This window comes from Micropterus salmoides, unplaced genomic scaffold (assembly GCF_014851395.1).
Source record: "Micropterus salmoides isolate LMB-PRFRI ecotype aquatic unplaced genomic scaffold, ASM1485139v1 Ms_hic_scaffold_4, whole genome shotgun sequence".
NCBI classification, from domain to species: domain Eukaryota; kingdom Metazoa; phylum Chordata; class Actinopteri; order Centrarchiformes; family Centrarchidae; genus Micropterus; species Micropterus salmoides.
This window is the reverse complement of record NW_024043372.1, coordinates 39,704,071-39,722,602: the sequence shown is the minus strand read 5'-3', so window position 1 is coordinate 39,722,602 and position 18,532 is coordinate 39,704,071. Positions and strand designations below refer to the sequence as shown.

Genomic DNA, 18,532 nt, shown 5'->3' with positions numbered 1-18,532 from the left:
ACAGCAGGTCATGCTGTACTGATCTGCATCATATGCATTGCTTGAATTGGGCCAGTACGTTACCATTCATACTGTGCATACTGTTTTCTTTCTAATAATGCAGGAACATTGTGCTTGTACCTGTGTCATGCTTTTCTGTATATTTTGTTAGTGAGTCACAATGTTACCAACACATTCTTAATTGGTTCAATTATTTTCATTTTTCTTTTGTTTTTCTAAGAAGACATTCATCGTTGCTGTCCCATGAGTTCATTACCTGCCAGCCTGCAGCTGGTGCACAAAACTACAGAGCCAAATGCCTGGCTACATTTAATGTGAAGTGTGTGATTTATCCTTAGTAAAAATTTCTTATTTTTTTTCCTTATTTGAGCATTTGCTTCTTATTCAAGAAATCCCCCACACGTGTTTAGCTTTGTAATTAAGAATAAATCAGTCAGTGATTGTTAAAGATGTTGTTAGACGTATATATGAATGGAAGATAATATGCAAGTGGAAGTCCCATACCCAACAACATCATTCTGGACATTTACAGTGTCGTTCCTGATATCACCACCAGATGGCACCAAAGCAAAGTTTTTCAATGAAATTACTTATTAATAAATCTTTGATTTTTTAAGTAAAAGCACCTGGTTCAGGATGAAGCCTAGTTTTACCAATACTCCATTACACAGCTTCTCCACCTCTCAGTCGCTATAACTTACATGATCTACATAATAAAAAAAACAATAATGCAACATAACGCACAGGACAACACAATGGGAAAAATGGAATGGAAAAAAACGTTTTTCACTACAGTAACCTTAGTAGTCTAACTGTTATAGAGTGTGGTAACAATCTAATTTATAATATTCAGTCCGGCTCACTAACCATTTTGTTATCATCTAAAACATTTAGTTGTGTTCACATTGCTGAGCCTCCGTTGAAAAATACACAGATAGTAAACATAGTTTCTGAAAAGCAGACAGGTGAGCCGATATATCAAGTTGGCTAAATGCAGTAAATGTAACGTTATTATGTAATGAGCATGGATTAGTTCAACCATAAGCTGATAAAAATATTGCTGTAACGTTGCAGTGGGAGTTTACCTGAGTTTCCAGCATGTGGTGTGAAGCTGCCTCCCTGTCTGTCTATAGCCACTGTCACACTGCCTTATTTTCTGGGAGGATTGTGCCAATATGCCAGCTGGCTGCACTGTCTGAAAAATAACGTTACACAGCCGAAAAGGGTTTTGATTTGATCTGCCTCTGAGCCGGGAATATTGAAGTCACAGAGCATGAACATGTCTAGTGAAAAGCAGCCGGTATGCCAGTGTTTCCACATCTATTGCTGGACCTCTCAATGAAACCGTTTGTTTTTCGGAAAATGCTCTCTTGAAGCGAGCACGCGTACGAGCACACACCTGGTTGCAATCTTAAAAGTGCACCACTAGTAGCTGCTGAAAACTACATAATGCCCCTTTAAGATATGAGTAGTCCATATGAGTCCATACAGTATTGCCATGACTGGACATAATGGACAGGCCCAATCAAATCTGTGTGTGTGTACTGTGTGTCTGAGTGTGGCTCTGTGTGAACAGCACCTCTGTGACCTAATGTTGACCTCTGTAGCCTCGCTCATGGCTCTAATCCACTCTTCCTGCTCCTCATGGCTGTCAGTGCTGAAGAAGTATGTCCTGGTCCCAGCATGCTCTGCCTGCATGCAAAACACAACGGGATGCTTTGACTCTCCTTCCTCACCTCCCTCCTCTTCCTCGTCCAACCATACCTGCAGAGGGAAACAAACAGAGTGGGTTAGGTCCCTGGCTATTATTATACCCAACATCCCCATTATCTTCATCAGCAGTAACATCATCTCCTCATGCAGTGAAGAACCAACATATCAAAGATGTCCAGGTAGAAGTCATTAAGGTTCATTACAACTTAGGGTTTATCAGACAGGCTGGAAACAAACCAGCTGTGAGAAGATAGAGGAGGTCATATGCTGTGCAGATTGTAAAGCCATGTGAGGCACATTTGTGATTTGTGATACTGGCATGGATGAAAAATATATTTGACTGGAGTTAATCATTTTATATTTCTCTTCTGTTCTCTCTTCCAACTAAGTCTTTCTATAATTGACACAACTTTGAAAATAACACCAAAGTTGTGATAAACTACAATTGTCCTTTAATGATATACATGCACTGTCCTAAACTTCTCATATTAAAGCTACATCACTCACCCCTAAACCCTTAAACGACCTCCCAGGTCAGTTTTTATGTTTGAAACTCTAACCAGTTCACAGGTGAGTTTTAGAAAACTGTAGGGTTTGTGGTGGCGGGACTGGTCACAAAAACAAAATCCCAGGGGGTGCCTTTGACATGCAGTCAATAACTGAACAACCCAAACAGAACCAGACTGTTAAATATAAGTGCTCAGGTATTCAACTGACATGCAGACATGCAGTACAAGAGACTTAATCATGCATCCTTTGCAGACAGGACAGTTAATTAAAGAAGAGTAGGAAACTATCAACACTGTACCTACTGTACTTTCTACCACAACAGTAGACAGCGAGGGCCAGCAGAGCTGGCAGGGGTGGGTGGAGGAGGGAGGAAGAGGAGACAGTGAGGGTGGAAAGGTTAAGGGTTGTGTGGTCAAAGGTCACTGATCACTGCTGGTTAACGAGATGTTAGGGCCTGGATATGTATTATTTATGGCTGTGAGGAAGCATGTTCAGAACATCTGGAGCCTCTTAAAGTCTGACATTACAAAGCAGATAAACCAAACTGTAACTCTTCTCCTAAGACAGTTGATTTTAGTGTTTGATAGCAGTGTTTAGCTCCAGTTTTCACTGTGAAGGAACAGGTTTTAAATACAGGTCATTTTGTGTTGTCAGCACATCTACATGAACACATGAACAACTCAGAGTTAATATACAAACCTTTTCCTATGGATAAAAATAAGATTAATGAAATAAAGAACATAATTATACACTGTTGAACTTGAAGAAATGCACCAATGATGCCATCTGCTTACAGTGTGTAACATGGAAGACAAAAATATTTCAAATTTCAATATTTCGGTCGGTGATCCCTCTGGCTGGATGAAGCCTGATGCTACTGATTTACGCACGATCCATGATGATAGGCTACAGAAAAATAGAAATGAATGGCAAAAATAGCATATTGTCAATATTTTAGAGACCCCTCAAAATATCACAAATCATGTTTTCAAGGGAGCTCATGTCTTATTAAGAGGAGGAAAGCTCCCCCTGGCGCCCCCTTGATAAACATATTCGGGAATTTTCTTACATTGCTCAGGTACCAGCCGCGTCAGATCAGCCCAAAACAAAATGCTTCCTTGATGCTTATGTACTTAATCTACATATGGGAGAATTTTGAGTGCTTGCGTGGCTCCTCCAGCTTGACGCGTAAACAAGTAGCCCATATTCTCATATTTCTTTTTTCCTATGTGGCTAGGTCTATAGTGCTCACTTCTACAATCATATTCACCATAACCTTAGCCTATAGGCTATAAAATAAAATAAATAGCTTAAATATGTAACATTGAGTTTTTTGTTTCACACTGGACACGAACACCGGTCTCCTGGTTCAGTCCTGATTCTGGCCCTCCTTTCACCTCAACCAGTTCTTACTCCGTCTTTTCTGTTAAATATCATATACCTGCTTTTACCGTCACAAACTGAAGCTACAGGGCTTCCCCCACTTGTGACACTATAGGGATCCCCAGTGCGTTACAAACAACTTAACCATATGTGACAAGTGGGGGAGTGATGGGTTGTAGGGATACACCAGTCAAAGATAGAACAAAATGCAGCTCCTTTGTTAAAACAAAAAAATGAAATAGATGATTTTTGGTTCTCCGTTTTTCCATTTTGGTTTTAAAACAGAAAAAACAAAAAAAACTCTTTTTTCCCGATTTGGGTTTGAAACAAAATAATGAAAGAACGAACCATACATGGATTTTTGAGAATCCGTGTATGGTTCGTTCTTTCATTATTTCGTTTAAAAATCGAATCGTGAAAACCAAAAAACCAAGTCCTTTTTTGTTTTTTTCTGTTTTAAAACCAAAACAGAAAAACAGAAAACAAAAAAACAGATATTTGTTTTTGTTTTTCTGTTTTAAACCCAAAAAGGATAATATTGTTTTTTGATATTTAATGAGTCTGATTTGAGTAGCTTTGTGTGTTATACTTGATAAACCTGCAGCAGATACACTTGGGCGATGGCGGTGCCTGATTATATAATTAAGATGAGCTTGAACATCAACATTAGTGGGTTTTTAGTTAGAAAAACAGGACAGTACCGGAGGCTGCAGCTATGTTCGGGTAATTTTCGTTCAGCCTCTTCAGGCTACACTGTTTCGACCTGAGCTTTATATTCTTTATGAGATGGAAGAATTTAGTTGTGCGGCGCTGCGGACATACTCCAGCTGCAGCAGTACATGGATTATGTGTAAAATCAGGAGCATCAGACTTAATCCAGCCAGCAACCCATACTAGAGTTAACGGAGGGGGAGCGGGGCGCTGGAACGTACAGGGCGAGGGAGAGGAGGTCGGACCCTGGCCGTATAGCCTCGAGAAAAAACCCTTGATAAACATATTCGGGTATTTTATTATATTGCTCGAGTAAGCAGCTGCTTCAGATCAGCTCAAAACAAAATGCTTCCTTGATACTGATGTAGCCTACTTAAGCTAGAAATTGGATAATTTTGAGTGTTTGAGGCTCTGTAATATAGTGCTCACTTCTACAATCATATTCGCCACAGTTGATATGAGATGTGATGCGACCTGAAAAGAAATAGCCTTATATAAAATTAAATATAAAAATATTTAGCCTAATGTTGACTTTTTGTTTCACAGGATACACAAACATTCCTCCTGTCTCCTGATTCAAAGGTCCTGGCCCTCCTTTCGCCCCAACCATGTATGTATAATAGCTTATCATATCCTACCTGCCTTTACTATCACAAACGGATGCTACAGGGCTTTCCCCACTGCGTTGACCTATGACGCTATAGGGATCCCCCAGTGCGTTACATAGGCCTTGACCATGGGTCCATATGTGACAAGTTGGGGAGTGAGCAGGAGTTGTAGGCATGGTGCAAACTTGCGGGGAGCCAGGGGGATCTTAGCTCACCTTAATAAGACATCAGCTCCCCTAAAACAATATTTCTGATATTTTGGGGGGTGTCTAAAATATTCACAGAATGCTTTATTAATTTCTCTATCATCATGGATCTTGCGTAAAATCAGAACTTCATCCTGCCAGAGGGAAGGCTCACTGACCGTCTGCAGCGGGCCAGTTGCTCTGCGATCTCCTGTTCCTGGTCCGCCCACTCCCTCTCCTGTACGGGTTGTGTCGCTATTATTATTATTATTATTATCCCTAAGGCTGGATGAAATTATGCATCATCCATGCACTACTGCAGCTGGGGGCTCTCTGCAGCGCCATGCAACTTTCTAAATTCTTCCCTCTTACAGAAAGGTCAGGTGCAAACACAGCTGCAGCTGTTGTGTGATGTGTAATTGTAGCAAAATGACTACATATGATAATAATAATAATAATAATAATAATAATAAAAAATACAAACATGTCTGAGCTCCTTTGTTTTTGGTTATGGGTTTGAAACAGAAAAACAAAACAGATGACTTGTTTTTTTGGTTTTTCCGATTTGGTTTTGAAGAACGAACCACACACGGATTTTTGAGTGTGGTGTTTTTCTATTATTTTGTTAAATTTCTATTTCTGTTTTACCCATTGCCTCTGTGTTCTTGTTAGATTTTGTTAGTGAAGCATTGCTTCCTTCTTTTCTGTTGTATTTAGTTACATACAATATATCCTTGTGTATCTGTAGCTTTACTTCCTGTTTTATTTTGTAATTTTGGTGATTGGTGTTTTTGTTTCCTGTCTACCTTGATTCCCAATGCTCTCACCTGTGTTTAATTGCCCTGCCTGCTTTGTGTGTGTTGTGTGTCCCTGTATATATTGCCCTCAATTGTGTTCAGTCCTTGTGGTGTCATAGTCTGTTGTGAGTGTTCTGTCCGAGCTTTGTTCCTTCGATTTGGATTCTTCCCTTTGGATTACTTTGTATTTCTTGGAATCTTCCCTTTGGATATCTGTGTTTTTGGATTACTGTTTTGTTTGGACTCTCGCAATGTGCTCATACATGTCTGTTTTGTTTTTCGTAATAAAGCTTTTTGAACTGTATCCGCCTCGCAAATTTTGGGTCCACACTCAGCATTCCTGCCTCAGCACTCAGCCTTTCTGACAGAAATTTGACAAAAGGTGCGTTCGACATGATTGCGGCTGACTTTCGCCAACTTGATAATCTAATGTGAGGTATAAAAACAGCGCCGTCAAGTCGGACTGCGTGAGCCTACTGTGAGTTTAGAACAATGACTGATGCCGCAAATGCCACAAGATAAGAAGGTGGTTCCAACTTTGTGCAGCCGGACAAAAATCCTGTGAGATTTTAATGTCATTTTACATGGTGACGTTTTGCAGCAGAAAGTTGGACACAATTTCTAACCAGCATGCCTTATGTTAAGTTCAGCATGCATCATGTTAGGTCAGCGCTGCGCAGCACCACATGACAACACGCTGCTCTGAAGTCTGGTCATATTCTTGTTTTCATGAGAGCGCTGAGGGAAGCTCGATGAGTGAACGCAGGGTGAGTTAGCTTTTAGCTTTGGTTTGTCTATCCGAATTTGCTAACAGCTTGTAAACTGAAGCTCTCAGTGTTAGCTGCTCTTGTAAAAACAATACACTTGTTCCGCTGCTGTGTGCCTTGTGTGTCTGCAGACTCTATTCATCCACTACACATGATAAAACGATACACAGTTACAGTGCCTTGCAAAAGTATTCGCCCCCCTTGAACTTTTCGACCTTTTGCCACATTTCAGGCTTCAAACATAAAGATATAAAACTGTAATTTTTTGTGAAGAATCAACAACAAGTCGGACACAATTATGAAGTGGAATGAAATTTATTGGATATTTGAAACCTTTTTAACAAATAAGAAACTGAAAAATTGGGCGTGCACAATTATTCAGCCCCTTTACTTTCAGTGCAGCAAACTCTCTCCAGAAGTTCAGTGAGGATCTCTGAATGATCCAATGTTGATCTAAATGACTAATGATGATAAATAGAATCCACCTGTGTGAAATCAAGTCTCCGTATAAATGAAACCTGCTCTGTGATAGTCACAGAGGTCCGTTTAAAGCGCAGAGAGCATCATGAAGAACAAGGAACACACCAGGCAGGTCCGAGATACTGTTGTGGAGAAGTTTAAAGCCGGATTTGGATACAAAAAGATTTCCCAAGCTTTAAACATCCCAAGGAGCACTGTGCAAGCGATAGTATTGAAATGGAAGGAGTATCAGACCACTGCAAATCTACGAAGACCCGGCCGTCCCTCTAAATTTCCGGCTCATACAAGGATAAGACTGATCAGAGATGCAGCCAAGAGGCCCATGATCACTCTGGATGAACTGCAGAGCTCTACAGCTGAGGTGGGAGACTCTGTCCATAGGACAACAATCAGTCGTATACTGCACAAATCTGGCCTTTATGGAAGAGTGGCAAGAAGAAAGCCATTTCTTAAAGATATCCATAAAAAGTCTCGTTTAAAGTTTGCCACAAGCCACCTGGGAGACACACCAAACATGTGGAAGAAGGTGCTCTGGTCAGATGAAACCAAAATCGAACTTTTTGGCAACAATGCAAAACGTTATGTTTGGCGTAAAAGCAACACAGCTCATCACCCGGAACACACCATCCCCACTGTCAAACATGGTGGTGGCAGCATCATGGTTTAGGCCTGCTTTTCTTCAGCAGGGACAGGGAAGATGGTTAAAATTGATGGGAAGATGGATGGAGCCAAATACAGGACCATTCTGGAAGAAAACCTGATGGGGTCTGCAAAAGACCTGAGACTGGGACAGAGATTTGTCTTCCAACAAGACAATGATCCAAAACATAAAGCAAAATCTACACTGGAATGGTTCACAAATAAACATATCCAGGTGTTAGAATGGCCAAGTCAAAGTCCAGACCTGAATCCAATCGAGAATCTGTGGTAAGAACTGAAAACTGCTGTTCACAAACGCTCTCCATCCAACCTCACTGAACTCGAGCTGTTTTGCAAGGAGGAATGGGCAAACATTTCAGTCTCTCGATGTGCAAAACGTACCCCAAGCGACTTACAGCTGTAATCGCAGCAAAAGGTGGCGCTACAAAGTATTAACTTAAGGGGGCTGAATAATTTTGCACGCCCAATTTTTTTAATTTTTATTTGTTAAAAAAGTTTGAAATATCCAATAAATTTCGTTCCACTTCATAATTGTGTCCGACTTGTTGTTGATTCTTCACAAAAAATTACAGTTTTATATCTTTATGTTTGAAGCCTGAAATGTGGCAAAAGGTCGAAAAGTTCAAGGGGGCCGAATACTTTCGCAAGGCACTGTAAGTCAACCAACCAGCGTATCTTGTTCATTTTAAGTCCAGTATCAAATTAGTTGTGTCAGAACAGGAGAAACGCTGCAGACTCCTCTGTATTTATATCAGTAGTTGCTCATTGCAGTTACTATAACTGTCTTCAAAACATCCTTGCACACTGAGTCCGAAATTTTCGGACATTAAAAAATAAAAACAATCTCACGTTGTGTCAATCACGTTAACACACTGCCTCCGAAACTTTCGTCCGTAATAAAAGAATTCGGATTGGGTTTGATTTTCTGCATTTTTTCCGCATGAGAGGTGTTTTGAAACTTAAGAGCCACTGTACAAGCGAAAGTTAAAATCCAGAATGGGGTCTGGGTCTGACAAGCTGATCCACTTCGTCTTGCAGCACAAAGCACTTTAAAATAAAAGTGCAAAATATAAAGACACGGAATACAAAGACCAATTGTGGCAGGTGATTGCGGAACATCTTGGAAAAGAGGATGGTAGGTACTGGCTTAAAATAAAGGGTGTAGCCTACGAAAGATCATATAGTATTGTGCACAAGTTAGCTAAACAATAGCATGTTACTAACGTCATTCATCCATTCGTAGTGAATAGTGCTAGTCTCAAACAGGGTTTTATTCAGTTGCTAGCATGCTTTGACTTTTAATAAAATGCGTGGACCGGGGTCGCCTAAATGACTGCTTGTATGTAATAATGGTTTTCCTTTTTTTTGTATGATGTTAGTTGAAGCAGTGAAGAAAATGTGCCGCAACCTGCGGGAAACATATGTCTACTACAGGAAAGAGGGACAGGGCAGACGTGGACAGGGGGCCAGCAAGAAAAAGAAGTGGATCCATATGGACACAGTGTCCTTGCAAAATTTCTTGGCAAGGAGGAGGTAATGTTAGCCTGTCCAGAAATGCACCACAGAAAGCTGACGTATGCAGAGTGCGATTTATCGTTTCATTAATCAGATAGCTACTTTCAACAGGTCAGATGGTAATATCCAAGTGGATGATGATGATGAGGAGGAGGAGAATGGAATAGGGGAAAATGAGAGGACGCAGGCAGAGAAGGAGAGCGACAGTGTAGTGGTGGACTCCTACAGGTAGCCGCAGTGCCAAACGTAGAAAGACGCAGGCAGAGAGTGAGTACTGGCAGTGGAGAGAAGCAAGGGATGAAATGAGAGAGAAGGAGAGAGAGGCAGAGCGACAGCAGAGGCAGACCTGCAAACTGATGAGGTGTCAACCTTTCTCTCCAGCTTGGCTCCCTCCATGAGGAGACTCGCCCCAGAGAAACTGTCCTTTTTAAAAATAAAAATGCAGTAATTGACCTATGATGTTGCCTTTGAAGGGGTTTGTTGTCAGCAGTTTTCCCAAGATCCAACCTACCGTTCTGTGATTTATAGTTGTTGTAGGCTACTTGTTAAAATGTTAATAGTTATAATCTTTTCACAACCATTTAAGATAATCAGTTTCAATGTAATTATTATTACCAATGTATTATTCCAATGTAAATAGAGCTTAAGAGGTTATTAATGTAAAATTCTAATTTAACCTATTGTTGTTGTTAATTTTTGATATGCAGAACAACTATTTATAATTTTTTTTCTATACATGAATTCAGTTTCTAATCTTCTGGGCAGAAAGTTCTTTTGAATGGAAAAATAAACAAAAAACGAGTCAAGTGTGTCAAGAAGGTGTAAGCTCTGCATGGGCGAACTAAACAATGAGGCAGCTCAGCCATTACACATGACTGAAGTCTACAGTGTGACTGACTTTGTGTCTACAATCGTCCACAGCGCACATGTCGTACAGCCATGGTATCCCGCCAGCAGGTGAGACAAAATATTTTCTCAATGTGTCTCTAATGTGGAGAGCCTCTTCAGATGCCCACTTACCCTTCGGCCTCTGAAACTGAAACTAGACATGCCTTACCAGCATCCTCAGTCAAAGCTGTCATCCTGGCCGGCATGTCCCACTACTTCATGGCGCAGGTAGTTGCATAAGATGCAAGTTGCTTTGACGATGCTGTCTGCCAGGTCAGGGTTCACCTCCACTGATATTTGTAAACCCTGAATCTTTGGGTCAGAATGCCAAAGGAATTTTCTGAGATGCGATGTGCTCTTGACAGGCGGAGGTTGAAGATGCACTTGTCCTCTTCAAGGTGCTTTCAGCTGTAGGGTCAGAGCAGATATGATTTCATGGCAAAGCCCTCGTCTGCCACGATAATGTGGTTGACCTTGGGGGTGGAACATTCAGGATCCCATGGTGGAGCGCAGAATCTGCGAAAATGCCTCTGTCACGGTTCCCACCATAGCTGCCCACATTGATGGCCAGGAAATGGTAATCGGCATGCACTAATGCCAGGAGGACAATGGAAAAGGTGCCTTTATAATTAAAAAAGAGGGAACCTGTGTTTGCAGGGGCCTCAATCTTGACATGCTTTCCATCGAGAGCACCAATACAATTAGGGAAGTTCCACCTTTCATTGAACCTCCTTGCTGTGTGTTTCCAGGTGTTCTCTGTTGGAATTGGCATGTAGGTGTGCTGGAGCTGCAGCCAGATTTGGTTACAGGTCTCCTTCACAATCATCCCTACAGTGCTGATGCCCAACCTAGTCCCCAGTGCTCAGATATCTAAAATTATACAAATATTATTATAGCACACAAAATAATGGTGTTGTATGCTGTAACTTATTGTATGCTGGTTTCAGTGCCTGGTGCGCGCTTTCCAATTGCACAGGTTAGTGTGTGTGTGTGTGTGTGTGTGTGTGTGTATAACCAAAGACATCCTGCCAGTCTCTACTCAGGATCAATTGGTTTGCGGAAATTGGTGGTCTTCTTTTTAATATGTCTGACATCCTGAAGTACACTTTGAATCGATCGGGATAATCCCGCAGCTCCTTGATAAGGAGGTGGAACTCTCCTTGCTCTCGACGCAATCTCAGAATTGGATGGACCCAAAATTTTCTACAGAAAGACTACAACAAAATTATCCTCACTGCTTGAATCCGTTGCAAAAAATTACGCAAAACAAGGACATGGAGTCCCATGTTGTATTGTCCCAAGGGGTCTGACTGCATGGGGTCACTGCATTACCTATATAATATAAAATATAAAATCTGGATAATGCACACCTAGATGGTTTTCAAATGTTTACAAAAGGTATTGGCTGTTATTTTAATGTTTATGCAAACAAAATGGCAATTTTATTTGTAATTTTCAATATAAAACTTGGTTTCAGTGTGTGTATCATTACATTTTAATCTTTTTCGGCACATTTTTACAATGCCGCGGTAATACTGATAACCATTATAATTTTGGTCACTATAATCGTGATATGAAATTTTCATACTGTTTCATCCCTAACCAGGACATATATGTAAAACCCACAGGGTGTTCAGTTTTTGCAGAAAATAATGAGACTAAAACCCTTTATGTGGTCAGTCCTCTCCTGCTGTAGAAAGTACTGTCTTCATGTATTATTCAGCAGAACAAACACCTAATTCTTACTGCTTTCTGCAAATGAGATCTAATTCAGTTTGGTCTAATCTGGTTTTAATCTCATGTGAAGGGTGACTCTGGTGTCACCACTTCTCTCCTCTCTTAACACCCTGCATTTTAATCAGATTTTCATTTCTATCAAAACTAGACAGTAACGAAAATAAACGTGAAGGCTGTCATGTTTTGGTGTGGCAGTGGTGAACCATGCAGTCAGCGAGTCGACAGACTGGCTGTATGGTCGTCCTTGGCCGCTAGTGACTGAAGAGAGTGTGTGTGTGTGTGTGTGTGTGTGTAGGAGGAGCAGTACTGTTACAAGACATCCAGAGGAAATGATGTCACTGATAAACAGAAGTCACTTCCTTCCACTGTGGAGCAATGTGAGGCTCCGCCTCCAGCAGTGATGCAAGGCGATGCGGTTGGCTGAAATGGCTGTGTGGTAAGAGGCAGTAGTAACCTAGCTACAGAGGTGGGGCTGTGTGTGTGTGTCTCCTTCGTTGTCCTTCCTTTGTTCATTCTTTATGTAGTCAGAGAGGGAGGGATGAATAAAGGAGAAAGGAAAGGGGACACACAAAAACATTATTTCTTTAGGAAAATAAAACTGTGATCATTTCTTATCATTTAATATTCTTTGGAACAAAAACAAAGGAAAGAAAGGCCACTGAGAAGGAAGCAGAAATACAATGAGAAAGAGGGAGAGAGAAACAGAGCAAGGGATGAGGGAAGCATGGTTTGAAAGATGAACTAAAGGGGTGATTGAAAGGGGAGCAAATGGAAGGAAAATATATATATTATATATTTTATCCAGTTTAATTTACTATGTTTTAATCCCATATGCTGCTGTGCCAGTCTGAAGTCCCCCTGTCAATAAAGGCACATCTTAGGTTATCTTAAAGTAAAAATAGAAAGTAAAGAAAAAGTGAACAGACACACAAATACAGAATGAAAAGGAGGGAGGGAACGAGGGAGGAAGGGAAACTCAAAAACAAGTCAAAGAAAGATGATCAGATAGACATGTAGAGGGAGAGAAAGATGGTGTGTGATTCTGCTGCATGTGTCATGGATGTGTTTAAATGCAGAGCTTTTCTGTGTGTGTGTGTGTGTGTGTGTGTGTGTGTGTGTGTGTGTGTGTGCCTGTCAGGTAAGTTAACTACACTGTACCTGTCCATAAGTGTCTGGATGAAGGAAATGAGTGTGTGTGTTTATGTGTGTGTGTGCAAATTGAGTACATGGTGTACCTGACTAGTCAAACATGCCCTCAGGTCATCAGGGAATATACCCCTCTCAGTCCCTGTCATCCAGCCTTACACACACACACACACACACACACACACACACACACACACACACATTTCCTTATCCAGGACTTATCCATGTGTATAAACACATTTAAATTCTGCTTTTGCTCAGTAGGGGTTGTTAATCATTTAACGGCCCTCCCTTAACTTAATCTCCAGCTATTGACTTTACATGCAATTGTGCAACCACTAAAATGTGCAGTTTACTCATTTCAGCTATTCTTAGGTTTAAGCCTTAGGTGATGGGTATCAGTTTGTCCTGAGGGCGGGGCCAGTAGAACAATCATGGAGTGTCAGGGTAAGGGAAATGGATGGAAAGGGTTTCTCCTCCAAGAACATGAATGTGCTCCAGATACTTCATGGTGATCTTTACTTTTGATGGTTTTATATGTCGTGTGTACAGGGCCAAGCAAGGCTGTGGGTCCATTAAATCATGACATGCCATACACAATAAGGTGTACAGCTTCATTCATAGGTCACACACCTGACAGACCTGTGAGAGCTTTTCTGTCTTAGGACCCTGTCAGGGAACAGGTCTCAGATCACCGGTTAGGCTTTTAGCCTGGTTCAGTGCATTGCTATTCTGCACCCCGGACTTGCCCACCCTACATCTGGGTGAGGATCAGTTAGCAATGGACTCTGATGAGCGTCGTCAGCGACGTGAACACAAGACCAGAGAGAAAGCAGCACACAAGCCCCAAAGGAATGAACCCTCATCTTTTCACAGCCACCCGACACTTCTGTTGAACCGTCTGCTGCCAGGAAGGGTGAGGCTGCACACACACAGGTGTAACTCTATGACTCTGGCTGCCGAGCCACACACACAAAGTCGATTCCCTGTGGGTAACGAGAACGAGGTGTTTTTCAGTGTGAGCTGCTTGGCTCTTCACACACACACACACACACACACGAGTGTCATTTTTCTGTAGTGTACGTGTAGTGGAACATTTGTAATGGTAACATTTAGAACAGATATTGAGACACAATAACAGCTCGACTTGGCCAGGTCTCTCCCTCCTGGCTCTGGCCACGCCTCTGCAGAGCCAGGCAGGACGGCTGCAGGTAGGACAGGTTTCGACAGCTCTGATTGGGCTGCTGCATGAAAACAACGCAGTTCAGTTAGCTGGATAAGATTTAGGATTTAAACAAGATTTTCTCTTTTGCAAAATAAGATTATAATGTAGTCTAGATTGCTGTCAGAGCCGCAGACTAGGCCAGACTGAGTTGGATGAAAGAGAAAAGATCTGACTGTTTCTCTCTGAGAGGACACAGTTTTATCTATTATGAAGTTGTTATGCAGGATTCTTTGGTTCTTAGTCATGCCACCACTTTGGTCTACACTGAAATTCTCAACTCCTGGACAGTTGGATAAACTGTAATAACTTTGGTGATCCTTGAACTTTTCAGCAGGGCATCGTGTTAATGTGACCTGCAGAACTGATGATATTCCCATGAGCCTTTATATTTCTATTAGCCTTAGTGCTAATTAGCAAATATAAGCCAGCTAACATGCTAAATTAAGATGATAAACATGGTAAACATTACCTGCAGAACATCATCACGTTAGCATGTGTGGCAGGAGGCTCTTGGGCTTGGTTAAAGGATATAGGTTCAGTGAAATCATTTCAACATGAAGAGCATTAGGTATCAGTATTCAAATTCAGAACTATTCCAGTTCAGGCAAGAACCTGGGTCTGGATCTACTGAGACATGTGGAACCACAAGACATCACCTTAGCTCCATTTAGACAGGATTATTAATAAAATATTTCCCCTCTCCTCTCATAGAAAAAGGCATGGCTCCAGACAGCATTTTCGTCACTGGAAACACCATGTGACCTTCATCACCGGCAGGCTTAGTGTTATTATAAATTAAATTAGTTTTAATCTCACTTGTTAACGCAGTCTCAAACTGAAAAATGAAATCTGAACAGCTACAAACAGGTTTCACAGACATCGATCATTCTATCAGTCCCACAAGCACAAGTTTCATTTGTTCATTCAGTTTATTTCTGTATCACGTGACTTTGCATCCAGTTTATTCCTAACACAGATTATGCATCGGGCTGAAGAAAAGGAAAACCCCTTAGACACACCGCTAGTCCATGAATCAGGTAACACACATACAGACAAACATATACATGAGCTGTCCCATCTGAGGGACCAATGCTTAAATCATGTGTAGCCTTCGGTCTGCTGCGCCTCCTATGTCTGCAGAGGAGTCACAATAGATGTACTTTAACACATAAGTATCAAGGGGCCTTGATGAGTTTCCTGTGCTTCATGTCTGAGGGGGCACACTACAGCTTTAGATTTATAAAGCCGACTCTTCTCTTTTTACAGATGTTGGCATGATCCCAAATCTTCAGTGACCAGGACACCTTGCAGCTAGAACTCAAATATTCTGGTGTTCCATGGTGATTAAAACAAATAATCTGTTATAATCTGTTCAGTTACATTCCACTTCATTAGTGCACAGGTAGACAGAAATGTATCAGTTAATACTGAGTCCTCACTGCCAGCTTTGTCGCGGTGGCTCATTTTCAACCAACACAAGTCCCAAACAGAAGTGGTCGGACAGGAATTGCCAGACAGCTTTGAAGGAGGCATGCTAGGACAGGACCAGCCTGAGCTCCACCTCTACAGCGCCCTGAGGGAGCTTGTCCAATGAGAAAAACACGCCGTCTGCTTCAGCTGGCCAGAATACACAGCTGCTCTGTCTTTATGTAACTTGTATTTGCAGGATACACTCTAAGGCACACACCTGAGGAATGTTCTGCATGCAGTCACCCAAACAACCCCCACAATGCAATGCTGTGTTGTTCCCTTCGCTCCCTGATAGCAGCCTCATCTTCTTATGGTGTGTTATCTTATGGTGTGGGGGATTAAGCCACATACACCTCAGAGCGTTACTGCCTTTGTAGTAGTCTGTAAATGGTCAGACAGGAATCCCAGAATAATGCACATGTATATATCTGCAACGTTGTTCTTCTATTCCATATTTATATATTTCTACATTTATTTATGTCCGCTGTATGTTTGTCTACGTGTAGCACCTTATCACCACAGCAAATTCCTCGTATGCGTAAAACACTACTTAGCAATAAAGCTCCTTCTGATTCTGATTCTGATTCTGAAATAGCAGCAGAGCATTTGGCCTGGCACTGCATTGGCCAATTACATATGTGCTAGCTCACATTCTAGGGGGATCTATTGACTGAAATGCAACATAATATCCATAAGTCCATTTTCAGTGGTATATAAAGACCTTATGTTTAGGTAGATTTATTTTGTCCCAATATAACAGATTAGTGAAATTGAGTTTAAAACTCCCTTCTGCTATGTAGCAGACAATATACATTAATGTAGAAGCAATTATAAAAACAGAACAGAAATAAACTATTATCAATGGAGCAGTGCTGAGGATGAATTAGAGTTTAAGAGTCTGACAGCTTGGGGGAAAAAGCTGCTCTGCAGCAGAAACTTGTATATCTCTTCCCAGAAGGCAGCAGGGTGAACAGGCTGTGGCTGGGTGGGTACTGTCCTTTAGTATCATTTGGGCTCTGTAGGCACCTCACCGATATCACTGATGCTTGGAAGATGGGTACCAATGATCTTCTGAGCAGGTTTAATCACCCGCTGCAGAGCCCTCCGGTCCTGGGCCCTGTACATCCCAGTTTCCAGTCAGGATGCTTTCTATTGCTCCTCTGTAAAAGCTGACAAGAAGTTGGCGTGGGAGTTTAGCCTTCTTAAGCTTCCTCAAGAAATACAGTCGTATCTGAGTTTTCTTCACCAGCGTGGAGATGTGAGCTGACCATGTCAGGTTCTCCTGAAACTGTTCAACTGCTCCACCTCAGCACCACACTAGACAGGAGTGTGTGTCTTTATCTACAAACACAAGTAACCTAGGATTCTGGGAGCTCAGTGCTCTGGTGGGGTAGTAAGGTAGTGCCCCAGCACAAACACAGATATCATGTACTTTAGAGACCTCCAAATAAATACTGGTAAAACACATCCAAAAATCTAGTTTCTAATAAAAAAGACCCAGTCCAAAAGGGACCTGAGGATAATCAGCCCAGATCCAAATTGAGCCGGACTGACCCAATCAGAGGGAGAACGCTTGCAGCAGCAGGAGAGTTCACCAATCAACAGCCTCAGGCCATAAGAGCAGCTAAAGAAGAAAATCATAAACATAATGCCACGACTCACTGGAATAGAAAATAAAACAAGATACATTCAAGCAGATCCCCACAGTGTGGCAGCCCGGCGGTGCACCCAGTGTCCAGCATGGACCGGAAGCACCGAATGTTGTGATATGAGTGACATGACCAGCGGCACATCGTTCCTCAGGAGATTTCCTGAACAGTAAATGTGTCAAAGCAAGTTGGAAACAGCATTGTGTCAAAGATAGTTCATCTAAAGACGTGTTTACAGCGTGTACTGTTCTGTTCTGAACATCATGAACATCACTTTCAGGCGATTCTTGAAACATGCTGAAGTAATCTGACATTTTGGGAAATAATCTCAGGTCAGCATTCAGTACAGAGCTGGAGATAGCTTAGCTCAGCATGAAGAATGGAAGCTCAAAAATATACGACCAGCCCAGGATGCAACTGCCACTCTCACGCTAACTTTGATTCAAAGGCTTTGTCATGGTGGTTTATATTTACCCTCCTTTATGAGATTTTATGTCTCTATTTTTATTTCTCTCCAATATAATTCTAGCTCTAGTCTTTCAGATGCATTACAGTTTTTCTCAAACACATTTCTTGAAATTATTCCTCTTTTTCTCAAAACACAAATCCACAAGTTCTCACCCAGTTCCCCAAACTTCCAATTTTCAGGTCAAAATGAAGCTCTCCACTCAAAACCATTCAATCTTGCTGAAAAACCAAACTTTGCCCTCAGGCATAACACACAAGCCCTCAAAAACACACACTACAGTCTGACTCACTGGTGAAATAAATTCAAAACAATACTACAAAAACAGGTTATAAGTAATGTTACTTGTGGTTCTCCCCCTCAAAAACCTTTTCACATGATTAACACAACAAAAAGAAATAACCTTTTTTATTTTTTAGTGTGCTGCTCAGTACTACAAATTATTCCGTCCCAGTGTCTTGTCTTTGGTCTGGGACGGGTCAGGAATTCTCGTCCTTCTCCACCTATGCCTTCTACCTCTACCTCCTCCTCCTCCCCCTCCTCATCTTCCACCAGTCCCATCTCCTCTAACTTCTGATTGGTGTGTGATCAGTTATGACTGTGTTTCCACCTGTGTAGCTGT

General features: G+C 41.6%; 1 protein-coding gene across 6 annotated transcripts in view; it reads right to left on the bottom strand.

Moving 5' to 3' along the window:
- plekha6 (pleckstrin homology domain containing, family A member 6) overlaps positions 1 to 18,532 on the bottom strand; it is a 110,485-nt gene that overhangs the window by 62,292 nt on the left and 29,661 nt on the right. For 5 of the 6 annotated variants that reach the window (XM_038697635.1, XM_038697632.1, XM_038697634.1 and 2 more), the window contains one exon: positions 1,580 to 1,764. In XM_038697635.1, coding sequence (XP_038553563.1) covers positions 1,580 to 1,764 — 185 coding nt within the window. Of the gene's footprint in view, positions 1 to 1,579; positions 1,765 to 10,386; positions 10,609 to 18,532 lie in introns of those variants that run through there. The other variant, XM_038697636.1, reaches the window with a different exon arrangement.